The following is a 25,229-nucleotide window of genomic DNA, read 5'->3' as shown; positions in this document are numbered from 1 at the left end:
TGTTTGTTATTTGTTTTACCTTCCATATCAATGTCCCTATTACACCTGGCTTAGTCGCATAAGCAGTTAAACGAATGAGTAGTTTATGTAGGACATATATTCCTTTCTCTAAATGGTGGCTTTTTCAATAGCTTAAACCAATGGGTGATGTTTTAGAGTTGTGTCCAAACCAGTTTGTGTCTGTCGCCATGCATCCATTTCCAAGGATCATAATTCCAGTTTGCTTAATCTGTCGTACCGTGTGTATATACTTTGCTCTAGATGCCCTACGGAAAGTGAATTCATATTTAACGAAAAAACATTAAGCTTTGCGTTACTGTAGGTCAGTTTCTTCATTGGCTCTTGGAAAGATTTAAGTTGAATGCATATATACATAATTGAAGAAAAATTCATGGCGACAGTCATGACGAACATTCCACATTTCATCCACTTCTTTCAAAATATGTCTTACAAAGTTATATACAATCACGTGACTTTATCTACACATACCTACGATAAGTACTGATTTTCACATAACAATGCAAGTACATTTGTGACTTTAAATGTGTTACTTATTAACGTAAGTTCCTTAAACGAATTTCCTTGCTTCTTGATGTGGATTCTAATAGCGTATATTACACCATTCATTGACTGCGCCGTAGAATGCATACTTCAGTGATAGTGCTGAAAGATTAAATAGTTATCCATGTCAACAAATACTATTTTATCATATCATTTGTCTTTTCAGAACAAACAAATGAGAATGCAAATGATACATTCATCGAATTTATAGGTATGTTTGAATAATTTTTCCTTTGAAATGATTCTTTGATTATATTATCGCTATGCGTGGATTTCCATCTACTCGAGTAATCACTTGGGCCTAGCGATTTGAACACCATCACTGTAGCAGAAACATACATTGTTTGAAAATTTCATTAATTTGTCATTTAAAAATAAATATTGCTCTAAAAAGCATATACATCTTTATATATGATTATTTTGACAGTCATTTTCATGTACGTTCAAGGAAACAAGTTTTGTTCCAAGTGCATTAATCATATTACACAACCATACTATTCGTAGCTAGCACGATGATATATGTTGAAGGATGAAGCAAGAATGATGTAGATTTATTATTATACACATGTATATAAATAATGACACACTTGCACCAGCAAACAACCTGAATTACATCATGCAATTACGTTTTGGTGTTAGATTTGTGTCCACAAAATTGTCGCTAATTGACATCTATATATTGTATTTCTTGTACAGTTTTGTGGCATTATCTACAGGCCGTTATGTGATGTTGTATATTATGCGGTCATATCAAAAGTAGGGAACCTACATTAATTGCGTCAGTGAACGAGAATGGGGTATTAATTAAATTCATTTTCTTCGGCTCGGTTGCCCGCTTCAACCTATTATTAATCAAGGGTAGACATGGAAGTATGATCCAAAAATCATGCACTCCTCTCTGTGTTATTGTTCCGACTGTATAGCCACTGCTAAAAATTCTTTGTTTGATATCATAGTGATGTGCATTATTCACTCAATAGACATATGTATATAACTTATATGTACATAATTAAGTTTTTCATTTTGTTGATCGTGTAAATTCAGTTTCGGTGAGAGCTATGCTGCCTATATTACCAAATTCAGCTATATATAATAGTTGCTAAGACTAATTCAAACGTATTGATCCGTTGTTCCTTAAGAAGGAATACATATTACACCTGTGTCTAGTATTTGTTGAATCTGCTATAGGAGGTATTGTTCTTTTGTTTTACCAAAATGATATACACGTTTTCAGAAGGTAGTTATGATGTTCTGCTCATAAGGAAGACAATTAGTTTTTTAAAGGTAAAGTTTAATTAACTGAAATTAGAAATGTGTGATCATGATTAAATAGTGATCCGTAATCCGAAGATATATTACATTTTGTCAGCTCAAGCTCTAATAAAAAGATAGATGCTCACTACTTCTAAGATGCCGATTTAAGCTGGAGCCGAATGATGGAGGTATAACCAGATCGATTATGATTTTTAGTGGTTTCATGATTGAATAAAGATCTAAATCTGTCTACGATATTTTTTTTGTGTTATATTTGTTTCAGAGGAAGCTATTCCCTTGCTAGACAAGACCGCAACATCAATTTCTACGCCTCCACAGATATATGGTATCCATTATTTCTTACATTTAAATAGAACATTGGATTATTGTATAGACATGTGTGCCAATCCATATTAACACTAATGCAGTTTTGGTGTAGCCTTCTATAGAGAAACAGTTTTGTTCATGCTGCGGATCACAATCAGTTTTTATATGAAGTGTTATGGTTTTGGGCTTTAGACGTTTCATTTAGTGTGCAGAAATATTGAATGATCTCTCTCCCTCAGCAGCAGGGGGGGGGGGGGGCGAATCCGACATTTTGTCCAATCGTCATTTGGCTTAATTAATACTTTCTGCACTCAGCGGATCCGGTGTCGTCAGCGCCTGGTAAAAAAAAAACGACGTCGTCGTCGTTGTCATCGTCGAGGAGCCAAATCGACAATTGTCCGGACGTCATTTGGTTTAATTAATACCTTCTGCGCGCCGATCCTAGCGTCGTCAGCGTCCGGTAAACACATCGACGACCGCGTCGATGTCATCGCCCCCCCCTGCTGCTAAGTGGTTATTTACAATTTAACCGAATATTTGGTCAAGTCCGATACGATATCGTGTCCGAGGGTCATGTAAATTTATCGTTACAAATCCATGTGGGGTCGACTGAGCATGACTAAAAAAGTTTCGAAAAACATTAAAGTCCATGTCACCGCCGCACCATGTCTGCCAAATATTTCGTAGCGTGTGTGTATCAACGCCGTTGAATACAGCAAGAATATTACAGTTGTCTCTGATTACTTTTGGAATCTGAGTGTATCGTTGAGTGACATATATCACGTCAGTGTTTTTATGCCTGCCTCTGGAAAATATCCTAGCTGGGTTTTTTTGATTGTCTAACATAACATCATCGTACACGACTAAATTGTTAACGTCGCCATCAATATCGTCGATACCCGGTGCATCATTGATATCTGTAATAAACTCGATGACATTTTTTTTAGCGATCGCTGATGCATTCTCGTTGAAATCTTTTAACACCTCGTAGCATCGTTGATCATCCACGCTAGGGGCGATTAAATACAACTTATCCCACTTCATCCATCTCATTATTAAATTAAGTAGTAATTGCGTCTTGCCGGATCCAGATGGTCCGATGATAATCATCCGGATCGAGTTTGGTAACGCTGCAACATGCTTAACTGGTTCTCTTGTTTTAGTCGCTGAAAAGTCAATTATATTCATGTCTCTATACATAAATTATGGATCTATATTGTGTAAAGTGTAGAGTGCGTACTGGCACAAATGATATGACAACCGTTACAACAAGAAATAACAGATCGGCGCTTACTGGCAAGTGTGTACAATGCGGTACAAAGAAATTTAGATTTATTTCTATTAGACCCGGGGATGTTTTAAAAAAAGCGAGGAGGTGACATCGCAGCCAAGTTATCAAAACTCCCCGGAACCCCGTGGGCAAAGTATCCAGGAGAAAAACACCTCCCAGGATATAGCTACTGTGGCCCCGGAACGCGATTAGATATCAGACTCGATGATCAAAATCAGCCCAAACCCGGTGAGTATCCAATAAACGCTATCGATAAGGCGTGTCATGCTCATGATGTTGCTTACTACAAAAGTAGCGATCTGCAACAGCGTCATATCGCGGACGTAACATTAGTTCACGCGCTAAATGCTATTCCTGATAAATCCGTCAAAGAAAAATTGGCCTCATGGTTGGTAAAATCGGCTATGAAAGGTAAATTAATGATTGGAAGCGGAGCTTCTCGCGCTGGTAATTGAAAACGCTAGCGTTTATAATAACAACATGGAATCCATCTATTATTCTCCGAGAGGATACTGGAAGGGGAAGGCCGCAATTGGTAAGCTTGCAAGCGCTGCAAAAGTAACGAGGGCCACTGCGGCTAATTGGTTATCCAAACAGGCTATATGGCAAATTTATCTACCACCGCCTAAACAAATCAACTTCTCGCGCTTTGATGTCAGCGTACCCAATGAAGTTCATCAGGCTGATATACTATTTTTGCCGCATGACAACGGTTACAAATACGCGCTAACCGTAGTTGATGTTGCGAGTCGATACAAACAAGCGGAGCCGTTAAAAACAAAGTCAGCAACTGAAGTAGCCGCTGCGTTTGAAAGAATTTATCGAAGAGGCCCTCTGCGCTGGCCAAATCTATTACAAGTTGATCCTGGTAGTGAATTTCGCGGCGCTGTTTTATCAACGCTGAAACATCATAGCGTCGCGATACGACGAGGTCATACTGCGCTACATCGTGATCAGGCAATTGTTGAACGATTCAATCGGACTCTCGCTGAACGGTTATTTGGATATCAATACGCGAAGGAATTCATCCAAGAAAAACGATCTCGTGAATGGGTGAAAAGGATGCCAGGCGTAATTGCAGCGTTAAATAACGAGATTACCCGAGCAATCAACATGAAGCCCAGCGACGCGATTAAAGAAAAGTATATACCCGGAAGATCAAAAATAGATAGCGTTTCCAAGCCGATTCTCGGCGATGTCACTGTTAGATATCTGTATGAACCAGGAGAGCTTGAAGGCGGTAAAAAAAGAGCTACTGATCCTATTTGGAGTGTTACCACACATAACATATCAACGATAACACGATCAACTGATAGACCACCGATCTATAGACTGGATTCAACTGCCCCACAGCGGGGGTTTACACGCGAGCAACTACAAGTGATACCTGACGATACTCAATTGCCCCCGCGTGGTCTTAACTAGCGCCGTTGCGTCTATTGCACTCAAGACAGGTCAATCTCACATTGTTTTTGACATGACCGAGACTGTTATCGATCCTGTCCACGGTAAATTGGCGAGCGTCTTTATCCGAATAACGCCAGCGCATTACACCATTACAACTCGCGCAGTGATTATTCTGTTGTTGTCGTAACGCAATTATTAATTCGGCATCAATATCAAAACGCCGCTGTTTTTTTTTTATCCTGTTGGCGGTAACCCGAGAGTTTTCTATCAATGACGCTTGCATCGATGGTGACTCCGTCACTGACTCCGTCAACTACAATTCTTCGAAGCTGATTTATCCTCCGTACTCGGGACACTGCAAGATAGACTAGATTCGACCATTCGATGCGATTATCAACTATCCAAACACTTTTGTCCGTGATAGTTAGTCCCTGCGAGGAATGTATTGTCGTTACGTATCCTAGCGTCCACGGGGATTTATCAGCACGTAGCGCGTCCTCGACGACGCTGATATCAACGAGCACAATATCATTCAGCACGAGAATTTGTTTTTTTGTCCGGCCTGGAATTTCAACTTCAATGTTCTGCCGCCGTGTGTCCCCGGGTCTATAACATAACGGCACTGGGCGCGTTGGAAACTTTTCCTTATGCAACGTAAACAACTTCCGTTGAAGTGTGTCCCTGACTATCTTTCTACTCGCTACAATCAAATCGTTTGGTCTCCATGTTTCCCAGAATTCAATTAACGGTGTTTCCGGAATCACCTCGCGAATTATTTCACATTGAATTCTATCCGGCTGTAATCTGATTAATTTTTTAACTTCGCGCAGTTGTTCATCAAGTGCCCGGTAATCAGTATCGGTTTCTTCATAATAATCCACGAACCCGCTCAACCAATCATGCGGGCCCTCGCCGACAAATGGTGGTGGTTGGCCATGGTCGCCACACATGATCACCGCTGTATTCGCGCGCAGCAACCACTCAAGAAACATTTGTAAAACATCTAACGAAACAGTACATATCTCATCCCAAATGATAACCTCAGGAATAAATTTTTCCCCCATTCGATCAGGAGTCCACTCACCGCCGCTGTATCGAAAAAAGCTGTGATAAGTAACGGCGTCAACATTTCGTTGTTTTATCTCTCGCGCTAGTCTATGGGTCGGTGTAAGCACGATTATACTTGCCCGCGTTCGAAATAATTCAATTGCCCGAGTCGTCTTTCCTGACCCGCCACAGCCGCTTAAATAAACTGTTTTATGTCTACAAATTGGATCAGAACACGGTGGTGCATTAGACCATTCTGACAATTTATCACCGCGTAAGTAGTTGTTCTCAACGGTGACATCTGCTGACGGGGAATAATCGCGTCGTATTTCATTTTTAATTCTCCATGTACCCCAACTCTCGTCCGGACTAGTAAACTCGGCTACGTTTTCCTTGTACTTTACGTCAACATAAAACGAATCAACGGCTACTCTAACCGCGGTGTCGGGAAATTTATTTATCATCGAGAATAAATTTATGCAAGCATAACCCAGCATAGACGCCCTCAAATGCGGGTATGCCGGGCTGTCTCCGTCGCTGTAGGTAACAACTGTACCCAACCTCGTTCCATTGGACAAGAAAGCTGTTTTGCAGTTCACGTATCTATTTTTCGCCACTGCGTCCTTGATTACGAAATCATATTCTGCGTCATCTATAATCAGCCGTGAGCAATATCGTTTGTAGTCGCAGTTTTTTCCACCTTGTGTAAACTTACCGATTATTCTTCTACCGAGATCTTTTGCCTCTATGTTTCGTTGGTTGAATATCCTCCTGGACCATTCGACGATATATTCCTCGTCGGCATCAATGTGTTTTCTGGACTCGTCAATTATGCTATCTAGACGCTCCGGTTCTGGTAACCAGACTTTAGTCTGCGCCCGGTATGATATAATCGCGTCACTGACAATCAACGAAATTAGCATTTTACAATCAATCATATACCGTAGCAGCGCTATTGGCAGCCACTTCTTTTTAGACATGTGTCTACCGATCCAAATATAGCAACAGCGATGAAGTCCTGCCGCAAACTCAAATGATACTATGCGAGCGAATCCGGTTAAATCAAAATCAGGCAGTGGTCCATTAATAGCAACACGAGTCATTTCATGTCTGGGGTGTCCAAATCGTTTGAAATACTCAGCGGCGGATCCATACCCGAGAAAACTCGCTGGATAACAGGCAACCATATCAACGGAAATCATAGCGTCGCGGCTGTATTCCAAACAACTGGATTGTACATCCGGTAGAAATTCCTTGCGCGTTGGACTCCACGCATTTTTCTTTGCTGCAACATGAGCCGCAACCGATGGAATCGTAAAACAATTTGTTAGCAGTTGTTCATCATGCTCTTCAAATTCCATGGCGGTTTTTTTCATCTTGTTGTGAAACGCTTCAGTGCGATATAATTCACCGTTTGGTCTTACAAACTGATCAAAGGTATCCGCATCGTTTTCAGCGCTGCGAAGTAACCACACTGATACAGGGTCGTTTTTACACAAACAAGCAATAGCATCAAATAGTTTCCTCTCCGCGAGAAAACCATCTTGTATAAATTCCCCCGGGATATACTTTACTGTTCTATCCCGTGGAAACACTGTGATCGCGGGCGTCCATGCGTGTTCGTTATGATCAATAATTTTGATTGGGGCCCCATTCGATTTATACTTCGATTCGTATAATACTTCACCGGTTATCGTTGTAACGGTTATTGGAAATCTCAGCGATGTTTCTAATCTCGCTATGTCGCTGATGGTTGCTCCACGCTCTTTTACGGTTAGTTCCCACTGGTTGATTTTGCTACGTCGTAAATCAGTCAATTTGTTTCCTCGACATGCATTTGTAAAATGCTCTGTTACTCGTTCTGCTACACAATTTATCCCCGTTGACTGTCTCATTGGTTTCAGTTTTCCGATATCAGGTTTCTTATTTAACGGGTATATTCCATAAACAACTGCTGTTTCAGGATACGCTCGTTCATAGTATGGTTTGTCAATTCCGGTTAACAACCCCGGCTTGGAGTCGCGGCTGACAATGACTGTTTTCTTGTCTCTGAGAACTGGTTCAAATTTATCACGTATGATCCAATCACCTGATTCCACCCGGACAATGAATTTTACTCTGAAGAAATACTTTTTACCGTCAAGTTGTGATATTATCGTTGCTGCGCGGTTGTCGTTCATGGTAGCATCAACAACGCCATCAATTCGAAATGTTGACCAACTATGAGATGCACCATCACGCTTGAATTCATTGATACAATCGCGTATTTTACTCAACAGGGTTCTATCCTTTATTAACTCTTTTGGTGTGTCCTTGAGGACTCTATCGAGATTGAACTTAATATTTTTCCAGGGCTTAATTGCTGCTAATCTCTCGAACTCATCCATATAATTAAAACAAGTATTTAAATGAAAGAATATAGTATAATGAATCACTGCAAATGGTTGATGATTGGGTCGACAACCCCGTGCAATAAATCATGTAGAGGTGAATTCTGCGGGTATCATTTACAAAGCGTTCGTAATGGTTCTCTTGGCCCCCTCCCGTGCTTGGTTTGCCACGTTGGTGTAAGAGGAAAATCGCAGTTGTGTATTAATTGTGGCGGAAAGCGATACAGGGAACTAAAACGCTATTATGACAAGCGAATTAAAAACGCCGTCATTGACCCCACCGCTGACTTCGTCATCAAAACTCCTCAAGACTACTTTGAAAGATTTATAATTAAACCAAATAATAAATTAGACAAGTAGTATTATTATATAAATGGACCAAGAATTTCAGCCGCATCCCCTGCTCGTCAATTACGAGGCATCTCGCGACGGCATTGTTAGAAACCACAAACTGAAGAAGCCGGTTGGTACCGTAAATAATCACGGGTATTTGACATTTGGTGCCGGAAAGAAGAAGTATTATGTTCATAGGGTGGTATATGAAGCGTTTAAGGGGCCAATCGAGGATGGTTTCGTTATTGATCACATTGATTCTGATTGTCTAAATAATTCTCTTATAAACCTGCAAGCCATCTCTCAGAGTGAGAATAATAAAAAAGGCCAAACTGGTAAGTTTTCAAAGCAAGCAAGGGGTGTCAAATCGTTTGATACAACAACTCACGAAGAAAAAACATTTCACTCCATGAATGCGGCAGGAAAATATTTCGACATTTGTAGGGCCTCAATACGATTTGTTGCAGAACGAGTATATCAAACAGCGATCTCAAAAAGGACCGGACACAGAATTCGATTTTCATATATAAATATCAGCGAGTGACAAGGTCACCGGCGCCTATGGCGCTGACGAAGTCGCCATGACAGTGTGAAACGTTATAATCAATAAATTGTCTGTTCCGGAAGAAAACAAAGTATTCAGTGTTGTTAAACACCTCGGGATTGATACACGGGGGTTTCATTTTTTTTATATTTAAAAATAAGATGTTTTATAAGAATAATGAATATCGAAGACATCAATAATATATTAGCCGAGATTTCAAAATTAAAAAATCAAGGAATTGAATTATCTGATGGTCTCGACAGCGAAAAAATATTATCCGATTATGAGATTATTAACGAACAATCGAAACGGGGGCGTTTTACCCTGGCCCGCGAGTACTTTTTTATAAAACGATTACAACATACGATTAATGAAAACTTGTACCACAATGACGCAAATGCATTCATTGGACTATTCACTGCCGTTGAAATAATACGAAAAAAACTTGGACGTGTTTATGAACGACGCCGGGAGATTTCTAGCAAGATCAAAAACATTAGAAGGATTATAGACGAAAACTCCGTGGAGCCCCCGGCGGGAAATTAGAAATTGCGGAGCAATTTGCAATAATGGTAGGCGAATCACTTACTACTCGGCTAGCCAGAGAGCGGCTAGCGGCGCTTAAAAAGTTCATACCGTTACGAGACAGGGTCCGAGAACAACTTCAAACGCGGCAGCAACTACAAACCGATTTTACTGTTGGAAGCGAACAACTCTTTGCTCCGATAACGAGTGCAACCAAAGACGTGAAAACAGCGATATACGGGGATATTCCCGACGAAGAAAGAAAGAAAAAGGCGTCACTGCTTGGCGTACTTGAAAAGATAGCGGCTCAGACAAAACAAACGAAGAGGTCTTTAGAAACACTCCCTGCAAAAATAGCGGCTGCTACAACACGGAGGCCACCACCACTCGCTATAATGGACCCACAAGAACCTTATGTTACAATGGCCGACGAAGAAGAACTAGGTGCTACCGCAAGAGAACCAGAAGAAGAAATACCGGAAGAAATACCGGAAGAAATACCGGAAGAAAAAGAGAAAGGGGGGAATATATCCCGTAATGTACTCAAGAAGAGCACAATAGATCAAATTAGAGGCTTTAGCAGCAGGGAAGAATTAGTTGATTTTACTGCCTCTAATTTTGCTAAGAGCATACGAGATAAGGAGCATATCAATAGCGGTTACGAGAAAAATATAAAGACGTTAAAGGATTGGACAAGAATAGTGTATTTAGCGAGTAAACACGAGAATGCATTACCACATCGTGGTAATCCCGATTACGACGCATTCCACAAAGAAGTTGAAAAAAGGGTAAAACTAAAAAAAGGAAAAGGATACTCTGTTGGTAAAGAATCCTACGGCGTTACCTGTCCTAACAGTGTTCTCAGTGATATATCACGGCTAGAGGTACTAATCGGAGGAAAACGAGCCGGAAATAACTCTCCGGAAATAATCAATGAGGCAGCTGATATTTGCAAGCGGTTATTTACGGGCGGTATCATGGACATTAGTGCGTATCGAACGCTCATAGACGAGTTAGTGGATGATTAAAAAAATTATAAAATTGTCGTTTTTGTTAATTTTTGTTCGTTTTTTTGTCGTTTTTGACCGTTTTTTGTCGTTTTTGGTCGTTTTTGGTCGTTTTTTGACCGTTTTGACAATTTTTTGAGGGCAAAAACCCCAGGAAATCATTTAGAGAAAATCGATGTTTTTGCTGAAAAATCGAAAAAAAACGACTATAGGCAACAAAAAACGACCAAAAATGACTAAAAATCAAGAAAAAACCAGAAAAAAACGGATTTTTATCGAGGGCAAAAACCCAAGGAAATTTTGACAAAATTTATTCCGGTTTTCCACACGGCGGTGGGAAAGGGGGGTCAATCACTAATTGGAAAACTGGCGTTTTTATAATAAAGATGATCATACACTACAACCATGATAAACCAGTACTCGTCTACGTGGTAAACTCGCGATTGCCTGTTTACCGCGCGTACTATGGAGATGGTCTCGGTAGCACCATTGCGGGGTTATTTACAAGAATGGCTCCAAAAGTAGCGCCGTTAGCCAAACAATTAGGAATGAAGGCTATTGATGTTATTCGTGATAAGGGTATTAGTGCCATTGGAGATGTTGCCGGAAAGGCGCTTTCAGCCGCGCGGGACAAACTAATGTCGTTGGTGAGGAGAAAAAAACAAAAACCACCGGTGATGCCATCAACGACAGTGATGCCTGCGAATGTCAGTAAAGTAATAAATAACGCCGTGGAAGAAAAATTAGAGTCGTTGGCGGCTCAGTCATCCGCCGATGCGTCAACCAACGCGATCATTAACGCGATAGCGGGAAGTGGTCTACGACGAAAAAATCGCAATTGAAAACATCAACATGATAAATAATAAAATGTTTGCGCGAACCGCTGATCACGCGTTTGATATGGATGCCCCAGTGCGCAGGGATGATTCTGTCCGTGATTATCAATATTATTCTTATTATGCAGCACAACCCGACCTACGATCGCGAATTGAACTTCAAGTCCAAGATACCAGTAAATACTTTCTGCCGTGTGAAGCGTTTATCGAAATTGAGGGAGAACTCGTGACAAATGCCGCCGATAATGCACCATACGCAGATGACGATCGTGTTCGAGTTGGCTTCGTTAACAACGGTATCATGGCGTTATTTGAGAGCGCCAGATATCTTATTGACGGGCGAGAAATTGAATCAATAGAACGCGAGGTTGATGTTGCAACGACGATAATTGGGTTAGCGAGATACTCGGATGATTATACAAGATCGGCGGGCCCATCTATGATGTTTGCGAAGGACGCCACTAATAACGCTGATCATCTTCAGTACATTAACGTGCTGGTGGAAAGAGATACCGCAGTTGACCCACAGGCTGAAGCAAATAACCCAGACCGCAGAGCAAGACCAGGCGCTAATTTCAATATTATAAAGAGTATCAACAATGATTACAATATGGGATTCGCAGCACGAATATTGATGCTAAAAAGACCACGCCGACAGTTTTCATGCGCGATTCCACTCCATCACATATTTGGATTCTGCAGAAATGTCAGGAAGGTTATCTATGGGGCTAAGCATACAATCGCGCTGATGCGAAGGGGCGATGATAACAATGCAATATGGCGTGCTGCTGGCGTCGCTGCCGGTAAAGTCATTTTAACTAAAATGGCATTGTGGATGCCGGTGCTGACTCCATCAGTTACCACGGAAGCACGATTGTTAGCATTTATGGAACAGGGAGGAAAATCGTTGTTGAGTTGGCTAGCGGTAACAACTGTTGCTAAAGAGGATAACGTCGCCGATACGTTTACATGGCACTTGGCATCAAAACAGGGTGTTTCAGCCCCGCGTCATATTCATAGCGTTACATAATAGGGAACGATTGGGTAATCAAGAACACAGCCATATGATATTTGATCAATTAGGATTCAGGGATGTTTCGCTGAGAATAAACGGACAACAGGAACCATCCGAGGATATACAGCTTAATTACGGCGACAACCATATCGCACGTGTGTACCATCGATTGCTGTCATATATGGGTCGTGATCAAAACGTCGACACCGGTTTGCAAATATCACAATTTGATTTTAAAAACCTGTATCCGATTTATTATTTTTCGCTGGAACATCTTGATTTAACGAGACAATCCGTCGTTGATATACACTTTAGAGCTCGTATAGCCCCGGGTGGTGTTAATTATAGAGCGGTTGCTGTCATTCTCAGCGATAAATCAATGCTGCTAGAAGGCGTTGGTGGACGAATGAGAATCGTTGATGCGCCAGTGGAAAACATGTAATTGAAAGCACAAACGCGTTTACAATAAATGTCGTATAGTGTCGTCAGTGTAGAGTTGACTGATGGTCAAGTCAAGAAATTACGATCAAAGTCGGCTAAACAATGCGGGACCACAATAACGCTGAAGCCGTCGCAGATGGCGGGTGGTAATCATAAGATATCGTTGACGGCACGTCAAATAAAACATTTCAATAATGCGATGAAGAATAAAAAGGGTGTTCAAATAGATTTTTCGGCCGCAGCGATTAAAAACATGGAAAAGACCGGTGGGATATTTCCGCTGTTAGCTGCGATTCCGGCATTGATTGCCGCGGCCGCACCAGCAGTGGCTAAGGCGGCGGCGTTAGGAGCCGTTGGTACCGCGGCGGGGATGGCATTGAAGAAGGCAACCGGGAAAGGCTATAAAAAAAAACGATCCGTGGCCGGAAAGGGTCTAAGACTACCGGGAACCCGTATTCATGGTACTCGGGAAAGGGTCTAAGACTACCGGGAACCGTTTAATGACTCCTATGTCTAATTTTGATTTAATAGACGCCGCCGACTCGTTAGCGATAAAAAACTTCAGAGGTGTTTTTATGAGGGATCAATTACCGGCGGCCCCAAGGAATATTGAAACCGGCATTCGATGGGTCCTCCGGAGCGGGAACTCATTGGGTTGCGTACGCGATTGATCCGCGTGCGATCGTCTATTTTGATTCATACGGGCTAGCCCCGCCAAACGAGTTCATGCGGTATATCCGGGCGTGTTCAGCCCCGGTTTTTTATTCCACGCTGCCAACACAGCGATTAAGCGACCCACCGATATGTGGCCGTGAGGTATTGAACGTACTCGCGGCGATTTCATCATCGCGGAAACCACCTCATGTGGTTGTAAACGAATACACTAGTGGGGTCGTAGAGGCCCGGCGGGTTAATTAAAAACACCGTTTTTTTTTACAATAACGATGATTGATATTTGGGGACGACCGGTTTCGGCGCTGAAAGAATCCACAAAAACGCCCGCCACCGATGACATAAAAAAACTAATCGAGGATGAAATCGCTGATACGTTGAATTTAACAAGTGTTGACCCAGGCGAAATAGTTGTATTTCAAGACCGCCAGGGTAAATTGAAATCCAGTAATGTGTCGCTGGATGACGTTTTAACACGACAGCGTGATGCCGCCGAGAACGCTATCGCGCTGTATACCAGCGACGGACGACTCAAACCGGGTGAACATCTGTCGACGGTGACGGATAGGGTAACATTAGTCCAAGACGGTTTTACAAGGTTAGATAGATCGGTGACCGAACTCAACGCGCAGGTGAAAAAATCTGTCACCGAGGTGAAAAAATCTGTCACCGATATACAACTCACTACCGCTAGTTTTTTTGGGACCCCGACGGTAACCGAACAGAATATTACAACAATAAAAAATACTATTTCGGAGTTTACAACGCTGTCGGGTCAATTTTACACGTTACGAAAAAATGTTAACAGGATCGATGACAACTTTGATAAATTCTTTGGTAAAAAAAATACCAAGCTGGATGAGATTACAACAACTATAAATGATATCACTGCGTATGGACAGGAAATAAAAACAATCAAAACTGATGTTGAAGCGAACAAAAAAAATGTAGACGCGAATGGACAGGAAATAAAAACAATCAAAACTAATGTTGAAGCGAACAAAAAAAATGTAGACGCGTATGGAGGGGAAATAAGAACAATCAAAACTGATGTTGCAGCGAACAAGGGGAATATAAACGCGTATAGAGAGGAAATAAGAACAATCAAAACTGATGTTGCAGCGAACAAAGGGAATATAGACGCGTATAGAGGGGAAATAAGAACAATCAAAACTGATGTTGCAGCGAACAAGGGGAATATAGACGCGTATGGAGGGGAAATAGGAACGATCAAAACTGATGTTGCAACGAACAAAAGAAATATAGACGCGAATACAGGGGAAATAAAAACAATCAAAACTGATGTTGCAGCGAACACAAAAAGTATAGACGCGTATGGAGGGGAAATAAAAACAATCAAAACTGATGTTGCAGCGAACAAAAGAAATATAGACGCGCATACAGGGGAAATAGGAACGATCAAAACTGATATTGTAGCGAACAAAAAAAGTATAGACGTGCATGAACAGAGAATAGGAACGATCAAAACTGATATTGTAGCGAACAAGAATAATATAGACGCGCATGGATGGAGAATAGAAACAGTCAAAACTGATGTTGCAGCGAACAAAAGAAATATAGACGCGCATACAGGGGAAATAGAAACAGTCAAAACTGATGTTGCAGCGAACAAAAGGAATATAGACGCACATACAGGGGAAATAGAAACAGTCAAAACTGATGTTGCAGCGAACAAAAAAAGTATAGACGCGTATGGAGGGGAAATAGGAACGATCAAAACTGATGTTGCAGCGAACAAAAAAAGTATAACCGAGAATACACAGGAAATAAATACACTCATTACTAAGGTTACAGCGAACAAAAAAAGTATACCGAGAATACACAGGAAATAAATACACTCATTACTAAGGTTGCAGCGAACAAAAAAAATGTAGACGCGTATGGAGGGGAAATAAGTGCACTCATTACTAAGGTTGCAGCGAACAAAAAAAATGTAGACGCGTATGGAGGGGAAATAAATACACTCATTACTAAGGTTACAGCGAACAAGAATAATATAGACGCGAGTCGGCGGGAAATAGAAATAATCAGAACTGATGTTGAAGCGATTAAAGACGGACTACCGAGAGTAGCAGAGCAATTCGAAAAGATAAAAACCCCTCATGAGAACATCATCAACACAGTATACACAATTCGGCATGGATCATTCGATTGGACTCCTACACAGAATACAGTAAATATTACCGCAACTGTTAAGGGCATTTATCGATTGACACTGGTTTCAATGATGCAGTTTAATATATTATCGTCGAGTTCATCCGGGTTTAACAATACAATATCAACAATTATAGACAAGAACGCAATTGAACAGTTTACAATTTATGCCGTTGATGGAAATTTAGCCCGGGCAAACATCACATGGTATGTGGAATTTGTAGCGAATCTAATTAATTAAAAACACTAGCTCTTTTAAAATAAAAATGACCACCAAGGTAATTGAATCAGAGGTATCACCGACGTCACATCAATATCGATTCGATACCGCAAAAGAATTCTCCGCGAGCTTAAAAACGCTTTCCGAACAATACCGCGCAAAAATAAAAAAATACCGCCGAAGAATAACCGCCATCGACGTGGCCGTGTACTCGGTGTCCGGTATAGTAGCTGGTGCCGGTGTCATTTCATCCACAATGACCATGATGGCCCCGATCACCGTTTCAATCGCTATCTCCGCGGCAACAACAATTGCTGGAGTCGCCAACGCAATCACCAGAAAGATATCATCGTGTTCTCAGAAAAAACTCAACGAGTATACAGCAAAACATCAAATAGTATCCGACGCGTACTCGAAATTATCCGGGTTGATCTCGTTGTCGATTGATAATTCGTTCATATCCGATGTTGAATTCTCCACGATGGTCCAGTTGTATGGCTCCGCGATGTCAAAAATCGAAAATTTTCAACTGGAAGCCGGAACCACTTCAATGACCTAAAAACAAGATTCGGTGTCAAAATTAAACACTAAAAACAACGAATAATAATAATGTCGCTGAACCCCGAAGGGTTTCAATTACTTCAGCGGATCGCGGAGAACACCACTCCGGTACAAACAAATATGATATCGATAACGTCAACGAAGCCAGAATTCAGTGTGAACTTCCCGTCGCCGGTTCCAGTGAAGGAAATAGCGCTGGCAAAACTGCGAGTATATCACAGTTTGCCTAATATTCGAGCGGACGCATTTAACGGACAACAACCTAATAACTCGCTGGTTTTTGCATGGACAAATAAGCCCGATGGGACCCCAGACTGGAAGGAGGTTACAATACCAACTGGGTCATACCAAATAGAACAAATCAATGAAGAATTTCAACGCAGGATAAAATCGATCACAGGAAAAGAATCAAAAATCGCTATTACGGTTCATGAACCGACGTTATCGTCAACGATTGAAATAAGCACACCGGGGTATATGGTTGATATCTATAACAGTTCAATAAGAACCATACTAGGATGGCCTAAGAATCCACCTCATGAAATCGCCGCGGACGAGCAATCGTATCATGAGATTAATCCCAGCTATCGAGATAATTTGTCTATTATGAAAAACGCGTTCTTACCCCCCAGGCTTACATTTCAAAACAGGAATACCATTAAATGGTATTTTATATACAAGAAAACTCCTGAATCGCTCGTCGAGACCGAAGTTAATTTAAATGATATCAATGGGTTTTTTATCGATATTAATCGTAATTACCGATTGCAACTAGAACAACTACGGAAAACAAAAGCACAAAAACACGTTGAGGTGTTAAATCAACTTATATCAGACATGGAATATATCAATGAACGAATCGTCGGGATAATATCCGCTAACAGCGATGGTAATAAACAAAAATTCCTAACCGAGTATAATATCACAGAAGCCGATTTACCCGATTTCAAGTTTCCAGGATACAACGCGCCAGAACTAAGAAAGTCTCTTAATGATTTTCTCGATTCATTAACTATCCTCAAACACGATAACGGAGATGATGGTAGGCATATTGCCCCGTACAACGTAAATATGGCATCGGTGATAGCGATCAATCTAGTGTGTGATGCTATCGAAGGGAGTTACCAGGTGGATACCAAGCAATCAGATCAAGCTCAACAGGGGTATATCCTTTATTCATTTTCACCAACAGCCCCTCCCGGATTCTTAATCGTTGAGAGTCCGATTAATCCGGTCTATATGCGATGCCATAATCGGTTTTTAACGAGAATTAATTTTAGACTTACCGATCAGTCAAATAACCTAATTGATCTACAAGAGGAGGAGTTAGTGATCACTCTGTTTGTAAGATCATAGCAGCGGGGGGGGGGGGGGGCGATGACATCGACGCGGTCGTCGATGTGTTTACCGGACGCTGACGACGCTAGGATCGGCGCGCAGAAGGCATTAATTAAACCAAATGACGTCCGGACAATTGTCGATTTGGCCCCTCGACGATGACAACGGCGACGACGTCGTTTTTTTTTACCAGGCGCTGACGACACCGGATCCGCTGAGTGCAGAAAGTATTAATTAAGCCAAATGACGATTGGACAAAATGTCGGATTCGCCCCCCCTGCTGCTCCCTCTCTGTCTCTCTGCCTCTGTCTCTATCTCTGTCTGTCTGTCTGTCTCTCTTACTCTCTCATTCATAGTCAATAGCGTATAATTAAGTTTTAGAAAGCCCTATTAACATTACTAGAACACTATTCGTTACTGGAACATCGTTTCTAAATTTATATATCATAGTATACATATGAGATGAGCTCTGAGGCACAGAACAATGCGCCTAATTATGATAGTTTCCATCCTCTAATTTCGTGTGTTGCCGATGATCTTCTGTCTTTGCAAATTCTTATGTGAATCTCAATTTATCTTTATCAAACCGGCTATGATCCACATATTTCTAGACTAAAAACTATAATACTTACACTCCTGAACTTTGGCCGAAATACACATGACTATTCCGAAATCTTGATTCCATTTATTGCGCAGCACAATTTCTCGCTACAATGCGAAGACATTAAAAATAGTGAGATGGATCGAAAGTTAGATAGATAAATATATACTCACACTGTAATGACTCAAAATATCGGCCTTCTTGTTGTGGAGCTCATAGGAATGAGAAATGAAAACACAATAAAACATTTGTACAACAAAGTGCAGTAAAATAAATACTTGTTATTTGTATGGAACTCGAATGCACGAATCATTATGACGAATTGCATTCAATACAGTATGTCTTGTACCTTGTTGAATTCACATACAAATTTTATATCTCGTTTATACTAATAAGAGTTTTTACCAGATGGTAATTAGGATCGATATGATCAAACGCTGATGTTCTCAATCTGTTTTATATTTAACTTTCTAAATTTGCACCAATATTGCTTCATACACATGTACTACGTACACACCAGACAACTGATGTTTGGATTCATGCTAAGTGGAGTACATTAGTACCTATTTCATTGTCCTGTCTTCGGTATCGATATCTCTATTAAATTCGAAGCAATTACACATCCATATCATCCTACAGTGATGACACGGTTGAGTCATTTAAGCGAAGGATCAGTTTGTGTCCGTTATTTTAAATAGTATTTTAAATTGACAGACCGTCAACCGCTAAGACACACATACAGTGGATAATATGTTTGAGTACTGTCCAAGGCAGTTTTAGTAAGCTGCCAGGATTTATAACTTATACAAGGCTCATAATTCCAACACTTCACCAGTATCTCGTCCCCCCAAAAAATAGTCTCTGTAGTATCGGTTGTTCTAGATGCCTGCCCTTTGGCAAGGGAAGTCATATTTGTCAGGACATATATTAGTGCGTTACTTTAGTTCAGCTTGTTTGTACGTTTTTGTAAGTTTTTTTATACTTAATTCTTACATGCAAATGGGATGAAACCTTATAATGTACAAATCAGGAAACATTTCACACTTCATTCGCTTATTACGAATTAAGCATTTAGTCAATATATCAGGTTTATATATATATATATATATATATATATATATATATATATATATATATATATATATATATATATATATATATATATATATATATTTATATATATATATATATATGTCAAAGTTTAAGTCCACTTATAAGGCAACAGAAGAATTTTGTCTAGCATAGCGTTAATATCTTTATATTTCTTTATGAATAATTCTAACATATACTTATTGAGTACGTTTTAGAACAAATGTAGACATACTAGTCCATATGTCTTTATATCCGGTGCACTGGGTCTTACATATGCGCTGCAAGTACCACATTAATTGTTCGTAATCTCTATTAGTGATATTTGTCAGTCATACAATTTATATTCATTCGTAACAACTTGTTTGACTTTTATGTCTCGTAAGGGTAAGAGGAGTCAAGAGCAATGCAGTGCTACAACTATTGGTATTAACAAAAAGAACAATAATGGTAATGCAAAATTGGTTTGTTCTATATATGCATGGATTACGTGGTATGCATCCTGTTCCCATTAATGTAACATAGTTGAATTAATGTTTTTTAAAAGATGAAATTTACAACGAAACACGATGCTTTATATGGTTTTATGCATTAACCCAGCTTGATAAATTATTCAGATGCGCTGTATAATTTATAAAATCAAATTGCAGATCCTATCTTAATGGGAATGCAATAAATGCTAGCTCACTTAAATTAATCTTTAATGCATATGTGATAAGATGAGAGCATATAGTTTTGTATTTTATATCTTTTTATAAATTGGCAAACATGGATCTGAGAAAATGTTTAAACATGAAAACAATCTGAAAACTAGAAACCTGTAGACACTGTTGTGACATAAAATGTATCGAGAAAAGTAACTGAAAGTATCAATGATGCAGAATATCACATCGATTTTACATGTTTTATGTTTGCATGTAAATGTGGTTCATACAGGTGATAACTAGGCAGTTGTTGTTGCACTCAGTCATAGGATATTCAAGAAATGATATACATTATATTTGCACTTTTAACTAGCAGATGCCTCTGTTCATATTTCTAGTTAGTCCATTAAGAAATATCAATATCATAGTTACTATAGTTTTGTATTAATATGAAACTGGCACTAGTCTTGGTAGTGAGTATGCAGTTGATGTTCTTCATGTTTGTTTGTTTAATATGTCGTCTCCAATGACAGGAGCAATATAAATCAAGAACTGGTGTTAGAAAACCCAGTCTAAATTCGTGATATAATCTTATGAAATGGATGTGGAGCTCGGTAGATTTAATGGGCTTCCAGTTTTGTTTAATCACATGTCATACGTATCAACAACCAAATCGTTCGTCAGTACTTAGTAATTGCCGTGCTTATACCGCACTTTATGTCCTCTGAACGTTCAAAAGAAATACAAAAACAAGTTTACATTAGTATTTTAAATTAAAACAGGTCTCCATTGTGCCATAATGTTAAATGCTAACAATTTAGATGCTTAATAATTCATACATATATTTTATATTCTTATATAAGCATTAAACAACTGGTACCTTACAGCTATACTTTCATGACAAACCTGGCACACATAAGTTCCTTAGGCTGTTTTAAAATGACGTAAAAATTACTATTTAAGGGTTGCTTTTCTCACAATCAAATCCGACTCATCTTTAAAGTTACAGATAATGAAACAGCAGAACCTGCCACTGAACATCACCCTAGTATCAATTTAAATCCTACCAGAGAGCAACAGCAACTACACCAAGATGCCCTTTGTAAGATATGCCATACCAGGAAATGGATCATGTTTTTTATACCTTGTGGCCATACAGTGACAAATACGACGTTTATACCGATGTGTGTCAGCTGCAGTAATAACTTACATCAGTGTCAGGATTGTATATCAGCAATGAACATCAATAATAATACGGTCTGGCGTAAAAAAAAAAAAAAACATACGAAGGAAAAGGTTGAAGCACCAAATGCCTTTAGTGAACGTCATTATTGATATATCATATGTATATATTACACGCACACACACACAAACACACACACACAGATATATATAATATATATATATATATATATATATATATATATATATATATATATATAGAGAGAGAGAGAGAGAGAGAGAGAGAGAGAGAGAGAGAGAGAGAGAGAGAGAGAGAGAGAGAGAGAGAGAGTGAGAGTCAGATTTAATACTTAACCTTTTTCTTTCTATCTGGTAGTCAATAGCAAACTTGACATTATATATTATTATCATATTATGGTAATGCTTAAACATTGTGTAAATATCTGTAATTTACTATCTTAGATTTAATAGCACCATTCAATTTAAAACGTGTGAGAAACCGTATAAAATAATTGCTTAAGCAGTGTCTTTTTGTCTAAGTGAATCCAGTATGCAAACTATATAACACTTCATAAATTGATGTATCCCTGTATGTTATACGTTGTTATCTTATAGAAGGAAGTAACTATAGCTATTAGGTTCATGTACGTCTATCCCATAATTCTCTTCACTAACTAACAATATTATCAGTACTTGCACCATAATTCAATTACGTTCCTAATCCAGCAGCGCAAATGATTAGTGCACGAACTGATGTATATCAACATGTTTCGACGCTTTAGCTATTGCCTGTCAGATTAAATCAGTGACGGGAAAGTTTTCTTCTGAACGCATGTGTGAGTTAATCTCGTGTTTCCACTGATTAATACAGTATCTTCATATTGTGTAGAATGTCTAGCCAAAACATATTATGCAAATCCAAGTCGATATCAGACACTTAATGGACAAGCTGCGATTACTAGAACTTTGTTCGATGGGGAGCAAATAAGTTCATCAAACTTCGACAGTGATATGGACTGCATTAAACAAATCATAGGAACACAACTGTTTAAATATTCTAGTGAAAAACATATCTGCATAAAATTAATGTAGGCCTCGTACACGGTTGTATAAGTTTATGATTTTGGAATCGAATGATAGTCCAATAAGTTACATTTGGGGTACAACAGACCACTCAGCCATGGGATGAAAGACCGCCAGGGAGATACGTTGTGAGCGAGGTATTAGATGTTGTTCCAGCAAATACGGAACTGCCAACAATATTTCTTCTGATGCGATAATAAACGTGCACAGTGCACAAACGCACCAACGTTAATCACTAGCACGATGACACAACGCGTATGTGTTGATTCATAAACACTCATACGATGCTTTGGCACCGTACCACATTTGCCGTATGTACTAATTCACGTCGATCTTGATGGATTAGCACGTACATATCGTGTTTTAAATATTTCTGCACAAAAACCCGTTGAGCACCTTTTGCCATTTTAATATTTATGGAGTCTCCAACAACGTGCATGTGCCTTATTGTGCGCATTCGAACATATTCTTCGATTATTGTTTCAGTGTATTCGACATGGAATTTACCAATAACCTTTTCTGCATTACTAAACAACACCAGTTTCAGATAATCGCTGATATTAAATTCGCTTACCAAACTTTCTTCAGCCATGTCCGCGAACTCGTCATTTGTTTGTGATACGCACCAGTAGAGAGTGTGTTTCGGTGTATAGCATCTTGACCTGATCCTGGTGCTATGTCCATTTAATTTGAATTGTTTTTAAGTTCACCGTATGCTATGGATAATTGCGTTTTGGACTCGTTCTGGAACAAAATCAAGGTAATGTTCTACCTGCCCTGAATTATTTGTTTTATGCATACTGAAAACAACTATTATATAGCTAATATTTCCTGTGTAATAATGGATTTAATATTAGGATAGTTATTATTAAAAGTACACATATTTGTCACGGTCTAAATGAAGGTCATTATATTAAACATGTTCTTTATATAATGTTCTAACCTTTTAATAATAGTTAAGATTTTGTTTGTAAATATTTGGAACCTTCTTCATGAAATTTCCAATTTGTGATAGCTCTTTAGAAAATGTTAATTTATATATGGGTCAGATAGAGGAGTATAAAATCGTACTTTTCGGAGAGAAAAATATTTATATGTACTTTAAGATCTATGAAAAGTCTGTCATAATATTGTTATTTCCAGTACTTCGTTTGGGCTGTAATTTATTTGTTCATAATATTTAATTCACTGTGCACTTATCTGGAAATACAATCTGCTCAAAACATAATATTCTTAGACATATAAACTTCGATTTATAGAGAGCTTGAAAATGAATATATAATTTTTTCTATCGTTTGTTTATTTATTATATTTTTGTGTTCAACAAGTATATTGGCGCATCACTTAAACAGAGGCCATAACAGGTGCCTCAAAATGTTTTCAACGTTTGAAGTTATTCTGTAATCCTACAAAAGTTTTTTCAGTGAGATTAATTCACAATACTTACACTTCTCGTATTTTCACATTGTATTATATGGAAATAAAGTATTTGTTGACTTTCACAAAACTTGATGGTTCTTACTTTTTACTAGTATATATCATACTATCCTAGACAAGTAATATTAGTAAAACTGCTAGATTATGTCACTTTATTACTTATATATTAGCATAATATTTTTGTCTGCTTGAGTTCCGATTTGTGCTGTGAACGACAATAAGTCCACCATCCAAGATCTTTCTGACTTCAAAGGTCAGATCATCGATGAGGCATCGATGTTTGTCTATCACTTACAGAATCTACCCGGCTTATCCAGTGCTTATTCGAACACAGCATTGTCCATTTATCGAAATCTTTCTCAAGCACATTAGTGGCCACTGTTCGCAGACCCGTATGAATTTGTTTATAAGGTGAGATTGAAGCGTCCTCGCAAAACAAGCACTCGAATGGTCCTAGTAATACACATACCCAATCGCGGTCAATAACTTATACACGTGCATTGAAGTGTCACGTACTATTTGAAAAACACATCCACGAATATTAACACATAATTGCACTGATACATTGTTATGAGTATATGCTCTTAAAATAAGTAGCATAACCAAGTGAAAACAACAATCTTGATAAAATGTAACAAATAATTTATTTCCCTAGAACATAAAATAAAAATGAAAATCTAACTTACAGTATTGTGAATTAAATCCAAATTGTAATCCAAGAATAAAAAAAAACACAAGTCCTATCAGGTCGGCTTTGGTTAACCAAAGGTTAAGGGAGTAAACCCATAAAGAAAATCCGGAGTAGAGAGTCTAAGGCAGCTGGACGATGTACTACATCCCCTTCTGGCAACTCCTTGGTCTGGAGAGGGATGGGCTCCGGCAGACGACTTTTGCCCAAGACACACTGATAATGCTGCACAAATCTGAGCTTACAATACCGGATCGGTCGTCGCCCGGGTAAACAAGGCCGGCGCCTGCCGTTGTCCACCAGGACGGAGGTGACAAGTGTGCTACTGGTACTATACATACAATCAGAGCGAGAGACAACATTGCCATCGCCACCTGGAACAGAAGAACTCTCGCGCAAATAGGAAGACTCCAAGAGTTGACACATGAGCTGGAACACTACACATGGCACATTCTGGGACTCTGTGAAGTTAGTTGGAAATCCCTAGGAGAACGCCAAACCGAAGATGGGCATATATTATACTATAGTGGATAGTGTGACAAGTCCATAAATGGAGTAAGC

The 25,229-nt window shown here is 39.3% G+C and overlaps 1 protein-coding gene across 4 annotated transcripts in view; it reads left to right on the top strand.

Moving 5' to 3' along the window:
- The window catches only part of LOC149793542 (uncharacterized), a 69,968-nt gene extending 45,918 nt beyond the window's left edge, over positions 1-24,050 (top strand). For all 4 annotated transcript variants that reach the window (XM_089967518.1, XM_089967517.1, XM_089967515.1 and 1 more), the window contains 3 exons: positions 728-772; positions 2,099-2,161; positions 21,282-24,050. In XM_089967518.1, coding sequence (XP_089823644.1) covers positions 728-772; positions 2,099-2,161; positions 21,282-21,613 — 440 coding nt within the window. In that variant the 3' untranslated portion in view covers positions 21,614-24,050. The remainder of the gene's footprint in view (positions 1-727; positions 773-2,098; positions 2,162-21,281) is intronic.
- Positions 24,051-25,229: the final 1,179 nt, after the last annotated feature.

This window comes from Sinohyriopsis cumingii, chromosome 8 (genome assembly GCF_028554795.1).
Source record: "Sinohyriopsis cumingii isolate HCF-2022 chromosome 8, ASM2855479v2, whole genome shotgun sequence".
Taxonomy (NCBI): Eukaryota; Metazoa; Mollusca; class Bivalvia; order Unionida; family Unionidae; genus Sinohyriopsis; species Sinohyriopsis cumingii.
This window is presented reverse-complemented; position numbering and strand designations above follow the sequence as displayed.